At 42.0% G+C, this 10,000-nt stretch overlaps 1 protein-coding gene across 1 annotated transcript; it reads right to left on the reverse strand.

Moving 5' to 3' along the window:
• Positions 1–62: 62 nt before the first annotated feature.
• LOC137640845 (uncharacterized) lies at positions 63–2,044 on the reverse strand. The gene is made up of 3 exons (XM_068373313.1): positions 1,569–2,044; positions 1,264–1,412; positions 63–628 (listed from the first exon to the last, which is right to left on the reverse strand). Exons 1-3 carry the CDS (start codon positions 2,042–2,044, stop codon positions 63–65), a joined length of 1,191 nt encoding a protein of 396 aa, XP_068229414.1.
• Between the last annotated feature and the right edge of the window lie 7,956 nt (positions 2,045–10,000).

The following is a 10,000-nucleotide window of genomic DNA, read 5'->3' on the forward strand; positions in this document are numbered from 1 at the left end:
AGACATCCCTGTGTTTACACCCGCCCCTTTGAAGCCTCTTGAACACAAGGGGGTTCAACGCCTTATCGCTCTGTAACGCCCATTAGATCCGTCTCCTCCTCTAAAATCAAAATAAGTTTCGACAGCGGTCTGTCGTATTCCTTGCCCTCTCTCCTGACAGTCACCGTCCTCACCAAACCATCTTTCCCTACTTTGGTCTGCACTACTCTAGCCAATGGCCAATGGCAGCTTGCTTCATTCTCTTTGACCATAAGGACTATGTCTCCCACCCTGACGTTTCGTCGCTCTTTGAGCCATTTCTGTCTCTTCTGCAGACCCAGTAGGTACTCACGTTTCCAACGGGCCCAGAACTGTTCGGCCATATGCTGCACCTGCTTCCATCTTTGCTTAGAGTGACCACCTATTGCAACGTCGCAGCCTACAGGCGAATCTGCCATGTTTAAAAGCTTGTTCGGTGTGAGTGGAACCGGGTCTCTATTGTCTGAGGTGACTACAGTAAGGGGTCTGCTGTTAACCGTTGCCTCCACTTCACAAAAGAGCGTACACAGCCCTTCATAATCCAATTTCTGTGTCCCCAAGACTATATCTAAGACCCTCCTCACGGTACCTATCAACCGCTCCCATGCTCCTTCAAAATGTGAGGCGCCGGGCGGATTGAGAATAAATTCCACCCCACACCCGAGCAACTCATTGCGCACCTTGTTTCCTGCCAAGAATTCATAACTGGAGTCGAGAACTTTCCGCGATCCCACAATATTAGTGCCGCAGTCGCATCTAACTGTCTTGACCTGACCACGACGAGCCAAAAACCTCCTGAAGGCACTAATGAATGAATCTGATGTGAGATTCGAGGCCACCTCCAAGTGTATGGCCCTCATGTTCAAACAAGTGAATATAACTCCCCAATGCTTCATCTGTGCCCTTCCTCGTTTTACGAAGAATGGCCCAAAAAGGTCCACTCCGGTGCGATAAAATGGGGGTTTCCCCGACTGCACTCGATCGGGTGGTAGATCGGCCATTAGCTGCTCGATGGCTTTTCGTGTGCCCTGCGACACCTGACACATCTACTCAGCACGCGTCGCACTGCTGCATGGCCCTTAATTACCCAAAATTTCTCCCTCACCTGGCTCAAAACATGCATTACACCCATATGGTTAGAAGGCTCATGATAATACTGGATCACCATGTCTGTCAAGTGTCCCTTATACGGCAAAATAATTGGATGCCTTTCGCTTGGAGAGATATTTGCCAAAGATGACCTACCTCCAACGCACAGAAGCCCATTTCTCAGGATTGGTTTCAACCTTCTTAGGGAGCTAGAGTCCCTAATAGTTCCTCCATTCTCGAGGCTCTCTATCTCTAACTCGTAATCAACACGCTGTGTTACCTGCACTACCACCGTTTCCGCCAAGCTAATAATTTCGGTGAACAGATGCACACCTAGCTCGCTGAGCAGCTGCCGATGTTTATAAATAATGTATCTAGCAAATAGCAACAACCAACCCAAAGCTCTAAGGAGCTTGATCCAACTAGAATAGTGGTGGATGATTTTATACATACCTGTTTACCTTATGTCCATCCCAATCCTGAAACTAATTATTTGGTAGCCTCTAGTTCCTGTTGGTCGTATCTCACGCTTAACCTTCAATCCCTCCACACCATCTGACATTTGAGCTGGCTCAGTTGGCCAGAAACACTCCTCCTTCAACAGAAACTCCGGACCTTTTTTCCACCTTTCAGACTGCTTGGAACGTGTTGCATCGTCTGCTGGGTTCTCCCCAGAGTTAACGTAACTCCACTCTTTCTGATCACTGCCCTCCCTTATCATAGAGACACGGTTTGCCACAAATGTCTGGTATCTGGCCTGATCGTTCCTAATATAGCGCAAGACGGTCGTTGAGTCGGTCCAATAATAGACCCCATCTACCCTGAAATCTATCATGGTCAGAATGGTGTTTCCTAGTCTTACGGCCAGCACCGCTGCACTAAGTTCTAGGCGGGGCACCGAAACATGCTTCGGTGGTGCTACCCTTGCCTTTCCCATGATGAATCTGCAAGATACGTTTCCCCACAGATCCGAGACCCGCAAGTATGCCACTACTCCCAAAGCCATGACGCTTGCATCTGAGAACAAATGCAACTGTACTAGGGTGACTGATTCCCATGGAATAACCTTCAGGCTTCTGGGCACACTGGTCACGCTGGTCTGGCTCAGCCTCTTTGCCCACGCCTTGATACGGTCCGTAGTGTCAGGGTCCAACTCCATGTCCCAGGCTATCTTTAATCGGCAGAGGTCCTGCATGATGACCCTACCCTCGATTAAAACTGGCGCCAATATTCCGTGTGGATCGTAAATCGAGGCTATGGCTGACAACAGGTCCCGCTTAGTCCTTGGGACTGATATTAGCTCTGCGTGGACACCCAATTCATCAGTGGCCAAGTCCCACTGCACTCCCAAAGCCTTTGTCTTATGTGACTCTGATCCCTCTATAAGCTCTGAGGTGCTCCTACTGTACCACTCCCTTGGGATCGATGACATAACCTCCACGCAAGGGCTGCTGAACTTTGTCAATGTAAACCCCCCTTTCTTGCAGAGCTCTTTAACCTCCAACAAATTGACTAACAGTGCATCTTTGCGATCCTCGGCTCTCAAGCAGTCATCTACATAAAAATTGTTTGCAACTGTGAACCGTGCTTCCTCTGAAAATTCATTCCCAAAGTCGATTGCCGTCTGTTTCAGCACGAAGTTTGCAATGCTCGGAGAAGAGCAGGCCCCGAACAGGTGGACTGCCATTCTCCACTCTTTGGGTTCCTCGTCAAGACTATTTTCCCACCAAAAGAACCTAAGGTAATCCCGCTGATACTCTGGTACCCGTACCTGATAGAACATAGTATTTATATCTCCTGTATAGGCAAATAGACCTCCCCTAAACTTTACCAACACACCCAACAGAGAGTTCATCATATCAGGTCCCTGCAAGAGTAGGTCATTTAAGGATATACCCTCCACCTTGCTTGCACAGTCAAATACAACACGGACCTTGTCTGGCTTGTCTGGATGTTGCACACCAAAATGAGGAATGTACCACACATTTCCCTGGCTGGCTGCAGTCACTCGCTCAGCATAGCCTTTCTGTTGCATCTCTCTTATGAAGGCACTATACTGCTTAGCGTAGTTACCATCCTTCACTAGCTTCTTACGAAGAATGTGCATACGGCGCAATGCGATGTCCCTTGTTTCTGGCAATGGCCCATGATTGCCACGCAGAGGCAATGGTACCTCGTAAGTTCTTCCTTTCTTTCTAACCCCTTTCTCTATTATCTCTAGCCATTTCCTGTCCTCTGCAGACATTTCCCTCCTGTTAGATGCAACATCGTCATACTCGCGATTGTAACTCTCAACCAGTATGCGGTCTAACTCAAGGCGCTTGCTTGTCACTTGGATCTTATTGACATGCTCTTGTCTCCTTTTGTCCTTTGCTCCACATACCACCCAGCCCAATAATGTTCGTATGGCATGGGGTTCATGGAGGCGTGTTGAATTAATAACTTCCCTTGGCTCAAGTAGGTGAGGCACATTGTTCCCAATTAATAAACCTACCTCAGCTTCTACCTCTAGGATGTAAATCTCTCGCAAGTGTGGCCATCGTTCCAGATCTCTGGACCTGACCACATCGCACTCGTCAATCGGTATGCGAGGGGCACTCAACACCGGGGGGAGTGTAATGCAAGTCTTGCCCTCATAGTCCAATACTGACAATCCCGAGACTAGACTGCATGCAACTTCCCCTACTCCGTTGATGGTTTCAACATTCACTTTAACGTCCTGCCTCTCAGTGCTGCCTAGGGTCTGCATTAAAGCTTCCGAGACAAAGCATGTGGAACTCCCATTGTCCAAGAAAGCCTTCGTGAAAACCTCCCTTCCTTCCCTTGACCTAATCCTTATCGGCACAACTGACATCCCTGTACCAATGCTACCTCCTCTAACCGCCCTGAACATAGCAATTTTGTCATGTGTTCCTTCCTCCTGAGCCACTAAGGCTCTATTTGAGTGCTCAGATCCTATCACTTCTACTTCTTGGACCACTTCTGCTCCTTGGACCACTTCTACTTCCTGGTGTCGATGCAACAGCGTTGGGTGATTCCCATTGCATATGTTGCAACTTTTCCTGTTTCTGCAATACTGAGACCTATGACCACTTCTCAGACACCCAAAACAGAGCCCCAACTCCCTTATGGCTCCCAGTTTTTCCTCAGGTCCCATTTGAGATATTTGGTGGCATTCATCCACTATATGGGGTCCTGTACAGTACCAACATGAAAGCGGGGCAGTTCTGTTACATGAGACTTTCCTAGCCTTAGTTGGACACTCAGCCTTGGCTGGTGCTTTTCCTTCTCCTACCCGAGGGGTGTCTTCCCTTCTGCCCCCCTGAAATAGGTTCAAGACCCTAGCCTCTCCTTCAATGAAACTCACCAAATCATCAAACGTCACAGGCCTCTTTTTTTTCTCATTAATCTTATCGGCAACTCTCCACCATCGAGCCTGCACCCCTAAGGAGAACTTGCCAATGATCAACCTCATTGTTTTTGGATTTTGTAATTCGGCAATGCCATAAGGGACGCACGAAATTGCATTCCTGCAAGTTTTGAGTGCCACCGAGTACTCGTCATACTCTTCCGCGTTGTTTTCCCTTATATCTTTCCATTTAATGATCTTTTCCACAAACGCGGTGGCTATCTGTTCTAGGTTTCCATATCGCTCCTCCAGCAACTTCCTTGCCTGCTTATAGCCCTCTGAAGCTTCCAAGTGGATGCAAGATGCCACAATATCGTTTGGCATGCCTGTCGTGTATAAATCCAGATACCTCAGCCTTTCCTTATCATTCGTCAACTGGCTACTAAAGACTTCATCAAATGAGCGAATAAACTTAAAATACTTTGTACGATCCCCATCAAACTTAATTATATCCTGCTTGGGCATCAAGCTTTTAAGGTTGCAAGAGATTAGCGCCTGCATGACTTCCCTATTGCTCAAGTCCCTCTGGTCATTCTCGCCCGAGCAACGGCATCCACTTAACCCAATCTCGGGCGCTTCCGTATTCAAATGCATGGGTCTCTCACTCCCGCTTACATCAGGGCTTGTGTGTTCTCTTACCCTAGGGAGGTGAGTTATTTCCTTTTCTTTTACTCTGACTTCTTTCAGGGCCTTCTCCTCTGCCTCCACTCCAGCTAACTCTGCCTCTAAACCGACCCTCTCCCTCCTAGCCTTTAGCGCTGCTTCCTCTCGCTCTATGGCGTCTATCTCCTTCATCGCCCATAATTGTGCGGCCAACCTGGCTCTAGAAGCAGCTAATACTGCATGCCTGCTCCCAGAAGAACTCGCGCGCGACCGCTGAGATCTCCCGGAAACAACAGATTGCATAGCAATGACTGATGCGCTATCCCCCAAATTTAAATGTTCTTCCTCTTCCCTGGGCTCTTCAGTGCACTCACCTACCTTCTGGCCCTGATTAACCCCACTCTCCTGCCTAACCTCAAGTCCCCGCAAAAACTCCTGTACCTCTACGCCATCCTTCTCTAGGGCTTCACATAGACGCTGACACAATTCAGACTTGTTCCCTCCTCTTGGGAGGCCTCTAACTTCCAACTCCTCTCTCAATTGCGCAACCTTTAGGGTCTCCATTTTCCTAGGCCCCGTTCCAGCACTCCCTACGAGCTAACAAAATTCCCTACTTGAATCGTAGCTGACCTAACCGATGAGTGGCCGAGAACCTGCACTACTCAATGAAGACCACCATCAGTACCTATGTTGCGACTGCCTAAATCCTCTAAGCCTAGAGACTGTCCGTAAATGTATCAATGTCTCGTGGCCCAGCCTCCTACCTGAAAGATCTTCTATTTGACATATCCCGGCCTTTACCTGAAAGAACTCCTACCTGAAATAACTTCTATTTGACATATCCCAGCCTTTACTTGAAAGAACTCCTACCTGAAATAACTTCTATTTGACATATCCCAGCCTTTACCTGAAAGAACTCCTACCTGAAATAACTTCTATTTGACATATCCCAGCCTTTACCTGAAATAACTTCTATTTGACATCTCCCAGCCTTTACCTGAAAGAACTCCTACCTGAAATAACTTCTGTTTGACATATCCCAGCCTTTACCTGAAAGAACTCCTACCTGAAATAACTTCTATTTGACATATCCCAGCCTTTACCTGAAATAACTTCTATTTGACATCTCCCAGCCTTTACCTGAAAGAACTCCTACCTGAAATAACTTCTGTGAAATAACTAAACCCCTCCTTGTTATGCCTAAGTTCTAATACCATGCAGCATGCAGCAAACTAACAGCTGTCAAACTGAGAACTCTAGTGACCATTGGCTTAGGATTACAGCGCCCGTAACTGACGTTGGAAGTGGTTTCTTCATATGGATATTCCTCAAATTGGTAAAGTTAAATTGGGTAACCGTAACGTTACGTGCTAAGTTCTCATTTGAATGAGTTTTAAATTGGATCTTCCAAGAAATGTTTTCATGCCACACACAGAATAAACTTATGTATTAAATCAAACCTGTGATACCATTAACCGAAACCAGTTATGAACACCTATAGACGATTATACCTAAACGAATACAGAACCAAGGGACCACATTATAAAATTCCACAAGGTTTCCCTCGACGATCAGATATCACTATCAACTCGAAATAAATAAATAATGACCTGAGAACACAACATTCTGACCTTTTCCAAGTCTTAATGCACTACACACATCTGTTCCTGCTCACCTTCGAGATATTTGCCCAACAAATAAACTACTCAAGTCCAAATGCAAAATTTCCTTACTATTTTTAATTAAACATCAACTCCTCTGTCATAAAAACACAAATAATTGTCACTCTAAATATTACACAACAGGACAGTTTCCTTAATGAACTTCGTCGATCATCTTACTTAGGAATCAGCTAATCACGCCTTACAACTTAGGAACATTTAATACCCTCATAAATCTGGGTCCTGTGAATGAAATCTTTCACACGTACTGACAACAACACCTTAACGATGCAGACAATACCTAATTGCGCCCATTATAACTTTTCCTTCCACTTATCTTGTTGCGCGATGTCGGCAGACGACTTGATCTTCTTCTCAGCTTTCCAGAGGGACCACGTGCTTCTTCAGAGTTCCACCCACGCTGTACCACAAAAGGGGGGACGAAAATTTGACTATAGGGTGAGGGGGTCTTCGTGGCTGGGTTATTTAGTACTCGTCGACATTTTTGGTTTTTTATTTGTGACGTGTCACTGGAAAAAATTACATACAATGAGACATTCATGTGGACAATTCTTCAATTAATAAAAACTAAACATATAAAAAGTAAGAAATGAAAAAAAAAGAAATCAACAAAAGTAAAATCCTAATGATTAATAAAAAACATATTTAAAGAAAAACCCTATTCTCTACACATTTCAAACAACATTATTGGAAACCTCTATTGCTATATCTCGTTAATTGTGATTCCTTTGTATTCTATTTCTTGCATGTTACACATTTTTATTAATATTTCCAATAAAGGCCTCTAGTATAATAACTTAATTACAAAATTCGTAATACTAGGTGGGTGAATCCCTTGGTTCTGCTATATCAACTCTATAGAAATAAGCACTAAGCAATAATAGACATCATTAAGTCATGAGAGAATTTCACTAAGTAATTATTCGATGTGTGGCATATTCTATCTAGCTTAATCCCTTACGAACTCTATTTTCCCTCCTTAAATTATAAAAGACCTCTTGATAACATCTCTTACTTACAATTTTGTTTGTGTCCACCGTAAAGACCGTCCACCTCTCTCCCTAAATGGGCCCCTGGGTATGTTCCTGCCGAGGTTACGGGACCGTTAGGACAACCCCCTCATTTTATCTCATGTTTCTATATTTCATTATTAACATCCCTTAAGCTATTGTTATTTAAACAGCAACCCTGACAGCCCTTTTTTTGTCTCTAACTCTAATAACAATGTGCTTTCTTACCTTATATTATAATTCCATCTTAAAGTCGTCGATGTCAATTCTCACCAAAACACGTCTGCTCTCTATCACTACCCTGCGCTCAAGAACAACCTGTCGCTTTCCAAGCGCTTGAGCAGGGGTATGGCGGGAGATGGGTGAATGGTTCTTTGTTTTCTTTGTTACTAACATATAAAAGGTGTCCCCAAAATTATTGTTTCTGACTAAAACTTCCTCATTTTAATTTTCTTATTATTTTATAACGTGTATGCCTCTATCAGTGACCGAAATTTAATTAAAAATTTTGGATTTACCACGAATAGTCATTCAAAATTGCGCGGGGAAAAGGTGAAATTTCCCTGAGTGAAATTTTCCCTGCATGATACATCCCTGCGTTTACATATATATATATATATATATATATATATATATATATATATATATATATATATATATATATATATATATATATATATATATATATATATGTGTGTGTGTGTGTATATATATATACACACATACACACACACATATATATATATATATATATATATATATATATATATATATATATATATATATATATATATATATATATATATATATATTCACATATATATATATATATATATATATATATATATATATATATATATATATATATATATATATATATATATATATATATATATATATATATACACTGTATAACATATATATATATATATATATATATATATATATATATATATATATATATATATATATATATATATATATATATATGTATTTAATAATAATAATAATAATAATAATAATAATAATAATAATAATAATAATAATAATAATAATAATAATAATAGATAGATGAATAGATAAAACATTCTTATTTTAGAATAGGTTAGTTGAATGAAACAAACAAGAAGACGGCAGAATTTATGCGAAAAAGGAAATGTAGTATTATCAGCACCATTTGAGCTACAATAGAAACCTCTCACCCTTTGCTATTTTAAATAATTCTGAAATATATATCGTTTCATTCCGTTTTTAACATACTTTGGTGAGACAGATTGAATATAGGAAGTATTGTCATTATATATAACACTGCGAAAAACACTTTATTGATAGACAATAAAGGCTACTTCTCTTTTGCATATTTTCTCCTAAAAGTAATTCCGATTAAGGTTTGGACATTTTTATTGAGAAAGAAGACGGTGGGAAAACAAGGGGAAATATAGAAATAAGTCAACTCTAAAGAATATGATCACCAAGAGAATTATTCTGTGATTCATATAATTATAGATCAGAGACAAAGAATCGGACGAAGAAATAAATTTTACTTAGAGGAAGATGTAGTAAAACAATCTTCATCTGTTGCACCTTTCCCAAATATTTATGGAGTTTCCCCCTTTTCCCCAAATTAAATTGTCAGTCATTGAAAAAAAATTAAAAAGATGTCCCGAGAGAGAGAGAGAGAGAGAGAGAGAGGGGGAGAGAGAGAGGAGAGAGAGAGAGGAGAGAGAGAGAGAGAGAGAGAGAGAGAGAGAGAGAGAGAGAGAGGGTGTGGGGGGAGGTGGAAAGGTATTGATAAATGTAGATAAATTTCGATGGCAACAAAAGCGTTCATCAAGACATTCAAGGGAACATGAAAATTAGGAGGAATTTTAGTGTTGGTGGGTCTTATCATAGGTAGGATGATCTGGGGAAAAATATCATTGATTCGATTTCTTTCACGGATATTTTTTGGGGGGCATTACGCGGCCTCAGTATAGCTTAAATAATTGCTCATACCGACTAACACAATGGCCAATATATCAAAAACACTAATACAATAATCTCTCTCTCTCTCTCTCTCTCTCTCTCTCTCTCTCTCCTCTCTCTCTCTCTCTCTCTCTCTCTCTCTCTCTCTCTGAGTCGTTCAACAACAACAACTAACATCATTTGATATGATAAACATAATCTTTCTTGGCAAGAGGGTTTTCAGA

The sequence above is a fragment of the Palaemon carinicauda genome, chromosome 5, assembly GCF_036898095.1.
Source record: "Palaemon carinicauda isolate YSFRI2023 chromosome 5, ASM3689809v2, whole genome shotgun sequence".
Lineage (NCBI taxonomy): Eukaryota > Metazoa > Arthropoda > Malacostraca > Decapoda > Palaemonidae > Palaemon > Palaemon carinicauda.